The sequence below is a fragment of the Lates calcarifer genome, linkage group LG1, assembly GCF_001640805.2.
Source record: "Lates calcarifer isolate ASB-BC8 linkage group LG1, TLL_Latcal_v3, whole genome shotgun sequence".
Classification (NCBI taxonomy): domain Eukaryota; kingdom Metazoa; phylum Chordata; class Actinopteri; family Centropomidae; genus Lates; species Lates calcarifer.
In genome coordinates, this window is record NC_066833.1 from 231,974 (window position 1) to 250,019 (window position 18,046).

Here is an 18,046-nt window from a genome sequence, read left to right on the forward strand (position 1 = left end):
TAAAATGGAGCCCAGTTAAACAGACAGAAGGACAGAGACGAAGAGAGGTTTGAGTGTGGACGTCTCCTCCTCAGCTCTGTATTAACACTGAACTGAGTTCAGCCTCTCAGCTGCAGTTTGAAGCCTTTTATGGCAGTGATCTGTCTGTGTGTGGACTTATAAACTCTGCTGCTGCAGTGTGTAAACACACACACACACACACACTCAGTGTTAATGCAGCAGTGTGTCTCTACCGTCAGTGGATTGTTTCCACTCGGTTTGACCTCAGGTGACCTCTGGTGTGTTTTTGTTGGACTTGTTCACATCAGACTCACGTTGAACCAGAAACCTTCAGTCAGCTGAGACGGTTCCTGCTGGTTTCAGGGGTTCTGTGCAGTCATACCGGTCTACGTTAAGGTCCATGTCAGCACCACTTTGCTCCAGACATGGACACATTAACCCACTATGGGGCCCAGGTGGTCCAGACTGAATAAAAGCTCCTGATTCAGTGAAAGTATTAAAAGTAAAAATACACAATGCAGTAACATCACTGATGCATTCATGTGTGAACAGCATTTTACTGTTGTAGTTCATTGAGGTGAAGCTGATTTTAACGTCTATACATCAGGCTGTGAATAAAGATTATTTTATTGTGAATTAATCTGCTGATTGATTCATTGATTGATAAAATAAATCAATAAAAATAGTTGGAAACATTAAAACTATAAACCTGTGGTTAGTCTAATCTATAATAACACATAGTATTTCATAAACTTAATATGTTTTGTGTGTAAAAATCTTACTGGTAAAGTAACTATACAGTAACTGGTCTAAATGTAGTGGAGTAGGATTACAGAGTTGAGGCATGGGAATGGATTTTCACTCCAGGCCCATCCTGTTCTCATGTTGTGTTTTTGGCTGGAGTCTGTCAGCTGTTTGTCAGGGTCATATGTGGATCATTCCTATTTACTCTGCATTGTAAGGCCATCTTCCCCAAATCCTGAGACTCTGTTGTTGTTTATCTGCACAATATAATCATGTTTATTCATTCATTCAAAACTTGACTGTTGAAATTATTATTCACAGGCCTTGACTTTTATTCCTGTCCCAGTCACGTGATGAGTAGTGAACTTGATTCCCATCATCACGAGGCCCACGGGATTCCCAAAATAATGTCGACCTCAAGTTGCATTAAAAGAAAATACTCAAATAATATACAGGAGTTAAGGAGATGTACTTTATTACTTTTCACTAGGGATGTAACAACATCAAAATTTCATGATACAATAATACCTCAGTAACAAGTCCACAATAAGATATTTATTGTGATATTTTTTAAAAAGGCAAATGAAGACTTGGAGACAACAATCTATTTATTGAGCAATAAACAAGGACTAAATTTTGAAGTACAAAAACAGTCAGTGGTATTCCCTGACATGTAGGTAACCGCAATCTGACAGTATCTGCATTTTGTTTTTTCTTTATCTGTCTCTCTCATTTCGTGCCTCGGGGAAAAAATGTTTCCATGTGTCAGATCTAAAAGACACTGGAGCATCCCCAGTTTCAGCTGTAACAAAACTACAATTTTACCCAGAAGACCTATCGGTTGTTACAGTCCAAGTCCTCAAAAGTGTCCAGACACTTTTGTTCTTGCAATATCGTGAAATTGACCATACTGTTACATCCCTACCTTCCACCTCTGTTTAAAACATTGTTAGAAAAACAAAGACTTAAAACAGTTTTGCCACTTTGAATGAGTTAAGGGCTGAACTGAATAGTATAAATGAATTCAACGGGCTGTGATCTGGTCTGAGGACTGTATAAAAACTCCATCTGCCAGATAAGAGACTCTTCAAACTGCTGAGACTTCTGGTGTCGTCAGACGTCATCACCAGGAACCAGGAGAAGATCAACCATCATGTCCTCAGAGGATGAACCTGTTGAGAATCAATAGAAATCATCGGGACGTGTGTTCATTTTGTGACTGTAATGACCTCTGCAGCCTGCAGGGGTCAGTATTACAGTCTCCTTATCTGAATAACAATGCAGTCTTTTATTAACCACCTCCTCAGATAAACCTGACCCCCCAGCGAAGGTCCCTGCGGCCTCAGATATCCGGCGGTCCAGTCTGACTCTTTCATGGTACGGGCCAACCTACGACGGAGGCAGCGCCGTCCAGTCTTACAACCTGGAGATCTGGGACTCTGTGGAGAAGCAGTGGAAACACCTGGTGTCCTGCAACAGCACCTCCTACAACGTACAGGTGTGCACAGGTGTTTCTTTTCACGTCTGTGATACCGCTGGTCTGCACGTCTCATAAAAGGAAAAGAGAGTTCTTGTTTGAATAAAGTTTCTGTCATCTCCAGAACCTTCTTCCAGAGCGTCAGTATAAGTTTCGTGTCCGGGCGGAGAACATCTATGGCGTCGGAGAGCCGAGCGCCGAGTCTGAACCTGTTACTGTTGGACTGGTGGATGATGACGGTCAGTAGACTAAACTAAATTACATTAAATTCAACTAAACTGTTACTGACAGTTAAACTGAACTAACGTGACTGAACTAAACCAACTAACTGAACTAACTCTGCTGCTGTTTGGTTCATCTGACAGAGAACCAGGAGGAGGCCGAGGCCGAGGAGGACGATGAAGGCATGACCTCCTGTTTACATTCACTGATCTCAGCTGGTCTTCAGTTTATTCACAACACAACATGATGTGACAGTACATGACTCAGTATCAGTGACCTCTGACCTCTCTGTGTTTCAGACTCAGAGAAGGAGCCGGACTACAGAGACGTGACCATCAGAACAGACACAAAGGTGAAGGAGCTGTACGACGTGGAGGAGAGGCTGGGAACGTAAGGCTCCGCCCACTCACACCTCACCCACAATGCACCTGTTCTCCTGTGAAAATCTGAGATTTTATTTTTTTTTTACAGCCCTGGAGCTGTGTTAAGAGTGGTTCTGTTAAATGTTGTTTGTGTTGCAGGGGAAAGTTCGGTCAGGTCTTTAAACTAGTGGAGAAAGCCACCAAGAAGGTTTGGGCGGGAAAGTTCATCAAGGCGTACTCAGCGAAGGAGAAGGAGAACGTCCGGCAGGAGATCGGCATCATGAACAGCCTCCATCACCCCAAACTGGTCCAGTGTATCGACGCCTTCGAGGGCAAGTCCGACATTGTCATGGTCCTGGAGATGTACGTAACGTTCACTCAGACACCGACGAAGAACTTCGAAATGATCAAAACTCACAGTGCTCTTTTCAACAGAACTTTGGTTTATTTTAGTGTTGACTTTTCACAGCAGCTTCCATTTTCAGATTTTACGGGAATATAATATTCAGATTCTCTAAACTCCAGTGCTGACAACTCTCAAAGATCTTTTTTATCTCTTTTTTTTAATCTCTTTTCCATCCATCACATTCTCATGAACGCAATATCTCTGTAACATCTTGAGGGAATCTCTTGATATTGGTAGATTATGGTGGTCAGGGGTAAGAGTTCAAGGTCCAAAATATAGATTGATATGTAATATATATAATGCACGCTATAATTAATCCAAGATTTTTCTCTGCAGACACTCGATGCAGTGACGATGTCAGAGGTGGTTTTAGTCTCTGCTTTAAACTGAAATACAAAAGGATGATAATGTATCTTCACTGTAAACTTCAGCTGATTGTGATGCATCATCTCCAGGATCTACATCAAGGTGTAATGATCTGGAAACTGATGGCTGCCTAAAGAATATTCATATTTTTTTTACTGTAGAAATATAAACGTACAGCTGCTGCTGATCTCTGAGTCTGATCTGGAAACAGAGACGAGATGTTTTTGCTTCAGAGAATGACGGAAAATAATTATCTGGCCAACTATGAGAGGAATTTGAGAGCAGCTATTTCCTCTCTGCTAATTTTAGAGCTAAAGGCAGTGATGGACCCATGGCACCGAAAACACTCAAACTTTCTCCATCTGTTCTTTACTTTGATTCAAATGTCTCGTTATCATTCTTCATTGAACAGAACCAGAAAGCCAAGAAACTCCAGCTGCTTTTATTTTGTAATAATTTATCATTTCTTTGCATTAGGAGATAATCAGTGAGGTACCTGCTCACATTTACAGTGTTTGTTTCTGATAAACAACTGAGTCCAAGAAAGTCGCAGTAAATATCTGATAAAAATGGGAAAACCATGTACGCTGATGGAGAACAGGAAGACAGCTTTTTGCATTCAGGCTCTTATTTTGATATTTCTGTCCATCTGTCCCCTCAGCTGTGATAGCAGCTGAATCCATCAGATGTCACAGTGCATGGAAAACAGAATCCACAGGAAAATTAAATCATAACCAAAAAGTTGTTTTTCTTTAACTGGTCACATGGTGACGCTGTTGGTGTTATTTTTAGATTATGTTGTAGACTTTACACTTTTTGAGACAGTGATCCAGAGAGGCATGTATGACCACATTTTCTAGTAAAAGGATTTTTTTGTGTTGTTGGGCTCAAACAAAGTCTTCTGTGTCGTTGTAGGATCTCGGGCGGCGAGCTGTTTGAGCGGATCATCGACGAGGACTTTGAGCTGACCGAGAGGGAGGTGATCAAATACATGCTCCAGATCATCGACGGAGTCAGCTTCATCCACAAACAGGGCATCGTCCACCTCGACCTCAAACCTGAGAACATCATGTGCGTCAACAAGACCGGCAGCAAGATCAAACTCATCGACTTCGGCCTCGCCAGACGACTAGGTATGGAAACACCCCTCAGGGCCTCTGAACCTGGGCCTTGTAGACCTGTTCAGTGATCCATACATGTTGGTATATACAGCTGGGAAATATCAATAAAGTCATGTACTGTGCTTATTAAATAAGTGTAGGTCTTATTGTTTAGTACGACTATGATAAAGTTTCTAAAGGAGGAGACTTCCTGGAACCAGATTCTTGTTTGACACAACTGGAGGATCAGATTCAGTCATCTGGATTAAACGTGTGGAGTTATAAGATGATGAATTAGACCATAATTTGAACCTTTTCTCTCTTTCTGTCTTCAACAGAAAATGCAGGAACTCTGAAGGTTTTGTTTGGCACTCCAGAGTTTGTGGCTCCAGAGGTGATCAACTATGAAGCCATCAGTTATCCCACAGACATGTGGAGTATAGGAGTCATCTGTTATATACTGTGAGTATTTACAGATACTTTTGTTTAACCTTTATTTAACCAAGAAGTCCCTTGAGACGGCAGTCTTACACTGTAGACTGTCTTTTTACTTTTAGTTTATCCTATCTTAGCTTAGCTTAGCTTGGCCTCATTTTGTTTTATTTATTTCTGTGTACTGTATTTGAACATTTCTTAGTGTTTCTTTGTTTAAGCTTTAGTTTTACTTAGCTTAGTTGAGGGTTGATTTAGTTTTTTTTGCCTCTCTTCTATTATTTCATTGTAGCATATTTTTTTTTAGCTTAGCTTGGCTTTTTGTTTTGCTTTATTTTTTTCATTTCACTGTAGTTTAACTTAGCCTCTCATATCAGATTGTTTTCATTCATTCATTCATTCATTTTATTTATATAGCGTATCACAAAACAGTCATTCAAGACTTTCATATAGAGCAGTCTAGACATACTTTAAAATAGTATTACAGAGAGAGACCAACAAATACAAAAAGCACTAGCGACATGCAAGAAAAACTTTTTAAGAGCAGAAACTCGACAAACGATCAGGTGCATCTGCTCGACGTTGGTAAGAAGAAAAAAATAAGAATACGAAAGAAAACATAGCATAAACAGTCATATCAGATTAAATGAGCAGTAATACAGCATAGTATGATAGTAGTGATAATTAAAGTATAACTGCTAACAGCAATACAACTAATGCAGTGTAGTCTTTCTAATTTAGCAGCAGTGTTGAGTGAGTTGTCCTTTATTTTCACTTGTGTGTGATGACTGTGTTCTAGTTAAATGTAGCTCAGTTAGCTTTAGCCTGGCTGAGTTTGCCTTGTGTTTGTCTTCTCAGGCTGAGCGGTCTGTCTCCCTTTATGGGCGACAATGACAATGAGACTCTTTCCAATGTCACCTCGGCCTCCTGGGACTTTGAGGACGAGGCCTTTGACGAAATTTCTGACAACGCCAAAGACTTTCATCACGAAACTGCTGAAGAAAGACATGAAGTACACAACAGTGCAAACTCAAAATACCAACACATATTTTAGAAAGAGAAATTTGGTGGCCTGTAATCTGAAGCGATTTGAAGATCAGAACTTTTTATGTATGTTTTAAGTAATCTGTCTGTTGTAAAATGTCTGTTAAAATAGTGTGTCTCTTCCTCTGTCCAAGTGCTTTCATTGATGACAGTAATAATAATAACAGTGATAATAAGGAATTATATGAAGTCGACAGCCGGTTGGCCTGAATCACCAGACTGACTGTGGTTGTTTCTCAGGGCTCGACTGACCTGTGCTCAGTGTTTCGAACACCCCTGGCTGAAGCAGGACACCAACACCATGAAGGCCAAGAAGCTCTCCAAGGAGAGGATGAAGAAGTACATCCTGAGGAGGAAGTGGCAGGTAAACTCCCTGAACACACCACACAGTGTAATGAGAAATGATACAGGAGGGATGTGACACACTGAGAGACTGAAAAAAAAACCTCCTTGAAGTGGTGGTTTGTCATTGATGTGACTGTTTCTTCTTCTGTGGCAGAAAACGGGTCATCGCTGTCCGAGCCATCGGCAGACTGTCGTCTATGGCCATGATGGCCGGAGTCAGCGCCAAAAAAGGCTCGCCCACTGAAGGTCTGAGCAACACCAGCACTGGACAGAACAAACAGAATACCAGCTGCTCAGTGTGTTGGAGCATTAGATTTTAAACTAAAACTACAAACAAAATTGTGTGTGTGTGTGTTCAGAGGATAACCAGTTCCTGGAGTGTTTGGAGTATGAGCAGAAGACGGAGTGTAAGCCGAGTTTTAGCATGGTCATCAAAGACGTGGAGGTGGTGGAGGGCAGCGCTGCCCGTTTCGACTGCAAGATAGAAGGTAGTAAAACCTGGATTTTACATCTGATATTCAAGGACAAAAACATCAGATATTGTTTTTGAATGGAGAGAGAACCAGTGTAACACAGTGTACTGAGTGTTTCCAGTCTGTTTATACTGAGCCTGTTAGAGTCACTCGGCACTGACAGTGTTTGATTAGTCCACTTTAACCTGCAGAACTCCTCCAGCAGTCTAGGCCTATAGCAGTATAACTAGGGGACAGTTCAGGCCTGATCCAGCTCTATACTATAAGATTTTTCTAAGAGGAAAGTGCAGAGGGTGTTTCTGCCTCCTGGACCCAAACTAGGAGAAGGTTCCTCAGTAGAGGAGCCTGATAGCTGAAGGTTCTGCCTCCCATTCTACTTCTGGAAACTCTAGGAACCACCAGTAAACCATTACTCTGGGAGAACAGTGCTCTAGTGGAGTTTTTTTTTTTTTTTTACACATTTATTGGGACATCCTGATGATAAGAAATTGCAGTAGTTCATTCTGGAGGTGACAAATGTTTAGACTAGTTTTTCAGCATAATTTTCTGTCCTAGAGACTTGTTTTCTGTGTGAGGCAAAGGACACGTCCTGATCAAAGTGACTCCAAGGTACCTCACAGTAGAGCTGGAGGGTAAGCTAATGCCATCCAAAGTAACTATATGATCAGATAATGTTCCTTTGTTTAGGGCCACGTACAACAACTTCAGTTTTGTCTGAATTCAGAAGTAAAACATTACAGATTATCCAGGCCTTTAAGACACATCTGAAGTTTGACGACCTGATTGGTTTCATGTGGCTTCATAGATAAACAGTGGGGTGTCATCTGCGTAGTAATGTAAATTAATGTGATGCTCTCTGATAATATTGCCTAAAGGAAGAAAAGTATAGATCCAAGAACAGAACCCCATGGTTTCTATAAGAGACCCACATCATCATCTCTCTGTGTCTCCAGGTTACCCTGACCCCGAGGTGGTGTGGTACAAAGACGACCAACCGATCAAAGAGACCCGACACTTTCAGATTGACTACGACGAAGATGGAAACTGCAGTCTGGTCATTTCAGAGGTCAGAACTCAAATCTGTTTTTATGCACTTAGAATCCAGGAGCATTGACGCTGTTCTGTTGATCTATATTTTTTGTTTCCAATGTGTAAAAAAATCCACATTGGGAACAAAAAAGTGCACCATATAGGAAAACTACTGATTTGATGATTAGAAAGAAATCAGAATTTACTGCTCACCAATGAGTGATCTCCTGAGTGTCTGTTATACAGGAAGAAGTGAATGAGTGTCTAACATCCTCTCATGGAGTTTAGACATCATATCACAGGTGATAGTAATGATAGTAAATGTGTCTTTAACTGCTGTGACAGTGGCCTCTAACATGGCGACTACAGTGAAAACGTGCCTCTGTGGTTACTGCTGTTATGACTCGTCCAGGTGTATTTGGCACTCATACCACTGTCTGAAACTGCAGGTAAACCTAATATTACTTCACTCCTATACTGACATAAACCTGCAGGTGTCGGGCGACGATGACGCTAAGTACACGGTGAAGGCGGTCAACAGTTTAGGGGAGGCAACCTGCACCGCCGAGCTGCTGGTGGAGGTGATGGCTGGAGAGGAAGAAGAGGAGGAGGAAGAGGAGGAGGAGGAGTAAAGAAGTGACTGTCAGGACTCCCACGGGAAGAGGAGGTGACTCGGGTTCAGATGAGCTCATCACTCAATCATCAACCTGCCAGACCTGAGCAGAGAAAACTTACCACGAATAACAGATTGTGATTGGATGAGCAGGAGGGTGGGGTTTGACACACCAGGACAGGACTGGTTCAGAGGAAAACAGGTTTCACAGGTTTCTAGATTTTTTCATATTTTCGTCTCACAATCTCTCATTTAGTGCTGCAGTTATATTCCCTGTAAACTCCATCTTTTTTAGTGACAGTCTAGCCTGCTCCATGATGTGTGCTAAACTCCACCCACCTGATAGCTGGAGAGCTGAAACCCCACCCCTCTCAGACGAGCCTCTGTTCATCAATCTATTTCCTCTCACAGTTCTTTGTCAAAGACATATGAAGCTTTGAATTTTAGAGATACCATTTCACCAAACTCCACAGGGAGCTTTAAAATGTGACAGTGTCAAAGAATTGTCAGAGGTGTAGTTGTTGCAAGTAATCATGGTTATTTGGTGGTGGAGAGAAAATCCCAGTGTCATGTTTCAACCATAGAAAGACCTTGACAAAAAACTTTCTGAGAAAATACATTGATGAAGACTTGGCAGTGGAACACATGCTAGTGCTGAAGTACAGTCTAATGCTAAAGAGTCATGAATATGTTAATAAATAACACTGAGTTGCAGCTCCTATAAGGCCCTCTGTCAGAGACTCATAGGAGCTGTAGTTGTTGTCATTGTTGCGGGGTGTCGGACCTTTGTGTTTAACTAAACCATGAAAAATGTACTGTATGTGACCCAGACCTGGTCCCTGTGGGAGTCCAGGTGAGGAAGAGGAAGGTACGAGGGAGGCAGAGTTGAACAGAGCCCTATATTCACAGAGTTAGGTCACCTAACAATAAAGTGGTTTACTGTGGTCAAAGTTAAAAAGCTCCACACAACTAGGAAAAAGACAGAAGAAGTTTATTGTGTTAGCATTGCTGCTAACACTACAACCTAAAGATGATCCAAATTTTACTGATATTAAACATCACTATAATCATTTCACTTAGTTTAGAGCTATATCAGAGCTAATGTCACCTAATGATGTTTGCTCAATAGATAACAAACATTAGCTAATGTGAGGAGTAAATTCGTTAGCTTGTAGCAACAAAGTTTACTTCACCACACAGGATTTCTGGGTAATGACACCTGCCACCAAATGCCTTAATGCTGATGATGACCCAGCCTCTGTCAATATAAGGCGGTATAAGTACCAGAATGACGTCCATAATGATGATAAATTATAACGATAACCCATTGTTTTTGTTTATGACCTAGCTGCTCCCCCTTTTGCATTTGATGTTTTTTAGCTGAGAAATGTCCGAATCGCTCAGCTTGGCTCTTTCCTTCTGTTTGAGCACTTTTCTTTCTGTCTTGTTCGTATTTTTGACTTCGACAGCAGTTTTACCCCAAAAACATCTGCAGTTAACAGCACCTGCCTTAAGACGTTAGCCTTTCAGCAACACAGCAACACTTTAAATGACAGTCTGGGTAATTTTTAGTTTTTCTACCAGCCATTTGTCACACTGCGATGAAGCGAGTCATTTTCCTTCGGCTGCCTTAAAAAAGTGTTTACAGAGTTAGCATGCCCAGGTTTTCTTCAAGCTATCAGGAATTGCCTCCTAAACTTACTACAAAATTTAAGTCAATGAATGACAATCATTTGTGTAAAATCCCACTAAATTAAATCAGAATTCAAAATCAAAATTCTGATTCAGAATTCAAGATTTGTCTCATAATGACAAGATGACAACTTACTGAATCAGAATGATGAAATCCATGATTCATTATTCCTTTTCATCTGACCTTTAGAAACTGTACAAGGACTGCCTGATCATGATATCCCTGTCTCATCTTTCTTATTCTGTAGTTACAGTGTCTGTTAGCTCATAATTACTAGAATTTATCTGAAAACTCCCGTAGTTCTGACTTAGTATGTCATAGTGACAACATCCATACATCTTATTTTAAATTACGTTTTTTTGGGGGGGTGAATGCCAGGAAAAAAATATAAGATTTTTGAATATGCCTCCGCTAATATAACACATAACACATTAGATGAACAAGAAAAACTTGTCACTTATTTACTTTTAAATATTTTATTCTTGATTTTGAAGAAAAAGGACAATTTATCATATTCTTCTTTTCTCTTGACATAAAGCAGAAAGAAATTAAATTAGATTTTAGGATTTTGCATTTAAACAGATTTGGCTCGCGTCTGTGTTGTTCTTTGAAAACAACTTTTTAGAATTTATTGAATAAATTAAAATCTTTCTCACAGCAACTTCAAGTGCCTGAACTGAGCCTTCGTCGCCGCAGTGTGTTTAGTAGAAACCAGCTGTGATTTAAACGTGTCTGCAGCGTGTTTTAACGTGTCCACACTGATGTCGAAGTCGTATCTTTGAACATGTTTTTGCCACATTCCAGCTGTTTGTTTGTGCTTTAAACCATTTATTATTTAAAGGCTTTATGGGCTGATTCAGTTTTCAACCAAAAAACCAAAGAAGCTTCTTTAAAACCTCACAGGTGTGTGTTTGCGTGTGATCCATCTGCATTACGCCGTGTTCGTGTTTAAACTTTACCTGGGCCTGTTTGTGTGTTTGGTGATTTTTTGTTTTTAAGAATGTTTTATTTTTAGACTTATTTAATGCACAGATTCATAATTATAATATTATCATTTGAGCATCTGTCTTCCTGGAGATCTTCTCGCCAGCACTTAATTTGTCACAGTTATTACAACACCCCGTCCCCCTTCCCCTACTAAACCAAGCAGTGGACTCACTCCTAGACTGATTTGTTTTTGTATTAGATGTATGTAGATTATATTTCTCTAATTTTTATAAATATATATCAGTTTGATGAACGGCAGATGACTTGTATGAGAACACTACGACTGTAGTTACTCACAGATACCAAATAAATTTTTATCACTAAATCAGACTGTGTGTGGTGTTTCACTGAAACAGCACTCAATGAAACTCAACTCAATGAACAAAAATATTAAGACTGTAAAACTGTGGTGTTCACAGTATTTAAATACTACAAATATCTATTGGTAACTCAAATATATATTGAGATATTTTAACATGTAAAATAAATAATTATACTCTGATCAGCTGCAACGTTAAAATCACATTACAACCATTACAACTTTGTTTTAGAGTTTGATGTCCAGCCTGAAAACTACACTTGTTTTCCTCAACACCACTGCTTCTGTAGTTACTGCTCTCTGCCTGCAGGGAGCAGAAGACATAGGGTTAAACCAGAGTTTTCCTTTTAAAGGAAAAGTTTTTCCTTTACGATTTAAAAAAATTCAACAAGGTTGTGAAAACAATCTTCATTCCTACTCATCTGCAAAAACAATTGTAAATGCAGTAGTGTGCTGTGCCAGTAGGTGGTGTTGTAACTTGATGATTAAGCAATTGAGTCCTACAACCCAGAAGTAGGTTAGCATGTTAGCATGTTAGCTCTTCCTGTTCCCTCGTCCCAGAGTCAGTGTGTTTCTGGTTAAATGTCTGAAATAAGGTCTGTGGTTTTAACACAAGCTCAAGACATTTTCAGGTTTTATTCTCCGACATAAAATGGGTCAGTAAATCCCCCACTCCTGATGTTTGAAGCTTTTACGTGTCTTAAAAAAGGCGGTTGCTAACGAGTGTCTAAATGAGACTACAGAGGTTGTCGGGGACGTTAACATGAAAACCCATCTACTCACCAGTCCACCTTTACAGCCTCGTTGTGTTTCTACTCACGCTCTTTCAAACTCTCACTAACTTTCTAAGAAGAAAGGCTTTTGTAGAAGAGCTCAGAGCTAAATGAAATGACCAGTTGGAAGTTTAGCGGTGGAGACGTTGACGTCATGTGACCGTGGTGTAGTTGGTTTATAGCCTAACATTAGCTTCTTACTTCAAACATCAGAACAGTGGTGTTCATCTGTGAAGATGATCTGATCAACTAAACCTGAAGAATCAGAAACTTTAGCTGCTCACTGTTTATTTTCTGGAATAATCCAAAACCCACAACAAAGGTTTGCTGTTTTATACAGTAACTGTTGTGTAAAGAGGACCTTTGTGACCAGATCTAAGAACATGCTGAAGATTTAATTTAAAGTGATGCAGTAAACGCGACTTGTACAGATCACCAGTCATCTTTGTTGATATCGTAATTTCAGAGTAAAGAGTGACAGATGAGTCAGGTGTTGGTGTGTGTCTGTGTGTGTGTGTGTTAGTGTAACGACAGCAGCTGGTCAGTGTGTATCAGCAGAGTTAATTAGGTCACCCGAGAGCAGCTCGTTAATCACCTCTCATTAAGACCTGGCAGCTCGTTAGTCCAGTCCTCTCAGGACAAACATGGACATTGTTACATCATGTTGTTTATCAGACCTGATCCTCTCTGTGACCTCTGACCCCTCACACTGATCAACAAAGTAACATCCAGATGAATGAAGGAGCCAATGGCTTCCCAGCAGAACACTGGATGATCAGTGTTACTGATAACATATCACTGTTATGTTGTTGAGTCATTTTAATCAAGCTAACATCTGTGTAGGTTCTCAGTCAGCCAGGTCATGGTCATCTTCAGTGCTACAGTTGAAGGCAACTGGACCTTTAGTTTCCAAGGCTTCATCAGTTCTAAGGGCTGGTCAGGGAGTCCCAGGTATTTCACCTGGTTTGAATGGTGGCTAATGGTACATTCCAGTTCCTAGTCTTAAGTTTGAACCTGAACGCCTCCTGAAGTCAGAGCAGCCCCACCAACCCCTGACATCAGAATCCAAGATGGCTGCTCCTCATCAGCAGCAGTGAACTCTCTGCTAATGTTCCTGTTTATAGCAGCTCAGTCTCATTAGTTTCACATGAAGTCAGTCAGACACAGAGAACTGTTCAGGTTTATCTGTGGACATGTTGCTACGCTGTTTGTAGAGCGCATGTTAGCAACTGTTGCTAACAACAGCTAGTCTGAGATACGTCTGAATCAGTTCACCTTCATGGTTTAATGTTCCAGGTTTGAAATCTGAAGAGTTAGTATTAAACTCTGACGTGAACAGCTCAGCTGTTCTTCAGGAGCAGATCTGATCTGAAGTCGTCTAAATTCTGACCGAGCAGCTGTAAAGACTCATAACGACGTCGACTCAGAGAAGACGTCACTTCTGGTTCAGACCTCTGATGTGAAGGGGAGGCAGTATTAGTCTCTGGGTAAGGATGGTGTCGTAGACCACCACCTCTGTGGTGTTTATCAGACAGCACAGACGGCACAACAGATGAAGATCTACAGTTAAGAAGAAGGGACACTGTCTGTGGACAGAGAGCAGTGAAGGAGGCCATCTTTAAACAGAGGTGGTGGTCTACAACACCAACTATCAGCCACCTATAACACAGTCTTGAAATCCTTACCCAGGTGGTTTAATGTATGTCACAGCCCCACCAAGGGTTAAACACCAAAGGTTAAAAACCTGGGACCCCCTGATCAGACCTTAGAACTGATGAAGCCTTTCAGTCTCCAAGAAAACTATTTGCACTAAAAACTAATCAAGGTAATGTTTCATTAATCCCCTTTGTTCATGTGTCTGACTTCTTCCTCAGTGTTTTCGCTGGTTTTACTCACCTGCTCGGTTGAGGCCACGTCTGAGGATTCAATATAAAATAGAATGAGATCAGATAATCCTCGATTAGTCCCACAGCAGTTTACATTTACACAAATTCACAGTGTCGAAGCAGCACAAATAGAAAAGATGATGAATGTTCCTAAATACAAAATATAAACAAGACAATATATATAAAATATATGAACGATATAAACAGGACTGTAAACACTGATATTACAGTTTGAAATATCAGTGTTACAGTGAGAGCAGCTGTAGCAGGATTAAAGTGCAGTAAATGTCAAATGTAGCTGATAACATGAAAACAGCCTTTAATTTGATCCTAATCTGAAGAATTCAGTCTGTGTTAAAGTAAAAACTGTTTGTTATTAACTGAGAAAAATTAAATTAAAACCATTCAATATTTTATTTTACAGTCTGTAAATATCAATAAACTTTCTGTGACAGAAACCAGAATAAAACTGATAATTAATGACTTCATGTGTTAAAGTGAAGCTTCATCCAAACAGAGCTGCTGCTGCTGCTGCTGCTGATGATGATGATGATGATGATGATGAAGGAGGAGGAGGTTAATGAGCTCCACAGAGGACGAAGAGCATCTGATAAAAGCAGCAGAGGAAACATGAAGCTGTTCACACTGTTTAACATGAACTGATGATGATGATGATGATGATGATGATGAACTGTTGACTCTGAATGACTGTTGATCTCACGCTGCTTCTCTGACCTCTGCTCTCCTCCTGCTCTCGGTTGTTGTCGGTTGTTCTCGGTTGTTGTCGGTAGTTTCCGCTGCTCTGTCCAGTATGAGGTCACCAGGGTCAAATGTGACCTCTGTGACGCTGGACGGTCTCGTGCAGCTGTCTGACCACAGGTGGCTCTTCTTCGTCCTGTTTCTGTCGGCCTACCTGTTCGTGTTGGTCTCTGACAGTCTGGTGGTCTATGTGATCTGGTCTCAGCGGAGCCTGCACCGTCCCATGTTCATGTTCGTAGCCGCGGTCCTGATGAACTCTCTCGTCGCCAGCGCGGCGGTCTATCCCGGGCTGCTGTCGGACCTGGCGTTGGGCCGCCACGTGGCGGAGGTTTCCCGTGCCGCGTGTCTGAGTCAGGGCTTCGTGGTTTACTCTCTGGGCAGCTCGAGCTTCGTGCTCCTCGCGGCCATGGCCTTCGACCGCTACCTGTCCATCTGCCGCCCGCTGCGCTACGCCGCGCTGGTGACTCCTGCCGCGGTGGCGGCGCTGCTGCTTCTGTGCTGGCTGCTGCCCGCGGGCCTGGTGGGCGGCGCGGTGCTGCTCGCCAGCCGCCTGCCGCTCTGCCGCTCGCGCATCAGCAGGATTTATTGCGACATCTACAGCTTCGTCCGCCTGAGCTGCGGCGGCGGCGGCGCGGTGCTGCTGTTCGAGGTGTACGGCCTCTTGTGCGCCGCCACCACCGTCTTCCTGCCCGCCGCCTTCGTGCTCTTCACCTACGGCAGAATCCTCTTCATCTGTCTGCGCCGCTCGCGCGCCTTCAGCAGCAAAGCGCTGCGCACCTGTCTGCCGCACCTGCTCGTCTTCCTCAACTACTCTCTGAGCGCCGGAGCGGAGCTGCTGCAGCGCCGGCTGCAGGCCGGGGGCGCGCCCGCCGTCTCCATCCTCCCCTCCGTCCTGGTGCTGGTGGTTCCGACCGTGTTCAACCCGGTGGTTTACGGCCTGAAGGTGCAGGAGGTGTTCAGGCACGTGAGGAGGCTGCTGAGCTGCCGCGCGCCCGGTTAATCAGCTGATCGCAGACAGTCTGATCAAAATGATCGATAAACGTGTCAACAGATTTTTGACTGTAGCTAATTGAAATGATTGAAGTTGTAGAAAACATCTGGAGTCTGCAGCTGTCTCACTGTGAGCTATGGAGGATCACTAGTGCCAGAAACAAAACTGATAAATAGAAAATACAAATGTTTAGTAAACAGACTGAAATAATAAGTGACTGTAAGTTTTATATATTTCATCTCTAACATTTCATCTATTCTGACCTCTTTCTGGCAGAAACATAAATCAGTATTACAGATTTATTTGTCTATTTATTTTTATTATTTATGTTTTTATTTATTTGATTATTTTAAATGTTTTTTTCTTGTGTCAACACTGTCAAAAAATCATATGATAATATAAAATGTTCTCCTTAAATTTAAATCAGTCAAATGTGTTATTTGTTTTCTCTCCAAAAACATTTCTCATCGAAACAAGACGAAGTCATTAATACTTAAATATCACATGTCAGTATTGAGTAATGTTTGAGAAGAAATAATATTATAATCATGTTCTTCACTTTTTCTTTAATGTAGGTTTGTTTGATAATGTCATTAAATGTGCAAAAACTCACAAGTGACTAAATGTTTGACATTATGTAAAAAAAATCCAATTCAATTCACTTCATGCAGGTTTAAGTACATGTAAATATAATGATAATATAAAATGATGGCATAAATCAAATACAATAACGTACATTTTAAAAAACTGATGTTTTAATGAAAGAAAATAAATAAGATATAAAAAGTTACATCAGATTTGCCTGACATGCTGTTTATTTTCCCATGTGTAAATTAATTCTTACTCTAATAATTACTATTATTAATCACTAGTTTACTGTCTGTGTTCATCATGTTTTGTGCTTTAGTATAATTTTGAGATATTTGGACTTCAGCACTTTTATTTTCTGCGGGTCAGAGGGAAAATATATTTAACAGTTTTAATTATGAGCACATCAGTTTCTTTTTACAAAAGAGAAAAAGATGATGCTGATACGATACAGTGCTACAACACCACTGTCCAATAAAATGTCTAAAACTGGTCACTGACAAAGTCACAATACTTGTAATACTACCGGATAATACAGTATTTGTACGTTGATGTATCTGTACTCTTACTGTGTAGTTTTACCGGATCCTGCAGGACTGGACTCAGTCCAGCAGGTGGCAGCACTGAGGCGGACAGCTGCCGGTTAAACACAATGACTGCTGGTGCAGTGCTGAGGACGCTCGTGGCGGAGTGTAAACGTGAGTGAACCAAACTCCATTCAAATAAAGGCCAATTTAAGGATTTTTCTGCTCCGCGGCTTTGGGGCGAATTTATTGAGACATAAACGTGTGATTATGTTAAGTAGACGGGATGTCCGTTTAATTCCGTGTCATTTTCCTTCACACGGTAACATTCACAACGATGCAACGATGAAATAACACATTATGTAACTATGCTTGTGTAGCTCGTCAGCAGCGTCCAGAATGTTCTTCAGACTGAAACAATTCACCTTCACGAACAGTCGACCTCTTCCTGAAACTTTAAGATGGATTAAAGCCGAACAGTGTTTACTGCTGCCGTTAGTTGTAAACAGAAATAAACAGAGGTCATAAATCAGCCTGAGAGCTGTAGAGCTGTTTGTCAAAACTCTGTTAGTTTTTAAATGGAGTTTGGTTCAGCCAGAGCTCAATATCAGATCAATATTCAGTCCACAGGTGTCAGAGTTGATTCAGACCACAGAGACCTGATCTGCGGTTGAATAGTCCAAAAAAATCTCCTCCCCTAACAACATCTTCTCGATTAAACATCATGAGGTGATGGAGAAGTGATAAGGACTCAAGAAAAGAGTCTGACTGCACTGACACTCGGCTTTATTTCAAACAAAACAACCAGGATTGAAATGTTGAAATAATATGTGTGAAAGGAATACACAAGTTCAGAAAGTTGTTCCATTAAAATAATAATTTAATTAAATAAAGGATTATATCAAATCCCGTC

The 18,046-nt window shown here is 41.1% G+C and overlaps 2 protein-coding genes across 2 annotated transcripts in view; both read left to right on the forward strand.

The window, feature by feature from the left end:
* Positions 1-11,618, forward strand: part of LOC108895289 (myosin light chain kinase, smooth muscle) — a 51,123-nt gene extending 39,505 nt beyond the window's left edge. Inside the window, 15 exon segments of the mRNA XM_051072464.1 lie at positions 2,052-2,242; positions 2,346-2,460; positions 2,587-2,625; positions 2,743-2,833; positions 2,965-3,168; positions 4,493-4,710; positions 5,016-5,139; positions 5,968-6,088; positions 6,090-6,121; positions 6,394-6,517; positions 6,653-6,664; positions 6,666-6,744; positions 6,858-6,986; positions 7,925-8,037; positions 8,495-11,618. Of these exon segments, the coding sequence (XP_050928421.1) occupies positions 2,052-2,242; positions 2,346-2,460; positions 2,587-2,625; positions 2,743-2,833; positions 2,965-3,168; positions 4,493-4,710; positions 5,016-5,139; positions 5,968-6,088; positions 6,090-6,121; positions 6,394-6,517; positions 6,653-6,664; positions 6,666-6,744; positions 6,858-6,986; positions 7,925-8,037; positions 8,495-8,632 (1,730 nt within the window). The 3' untranslated portion in view covers positions 8,633-11,618.
* A 3,368-nt stretch (positions 11,619-14,986) lies between these two features.
* On the forward strand, positions 14,987-16,737 carry LOC108895227 (olfactory receptor 11A1-like; the record flags this gene model as incomplete). Its single annotated transcript, XM_018693905.2, has 1 exon — positions 14,987-16,737. A coding segment is annotated over one exon (1,044 nt), but the record flags the coding sequence as incomplete, so codon positions are not given.
* Between the last annotated feature and the right edge of the window lie 1,309 nt (positions 16,738-18,046).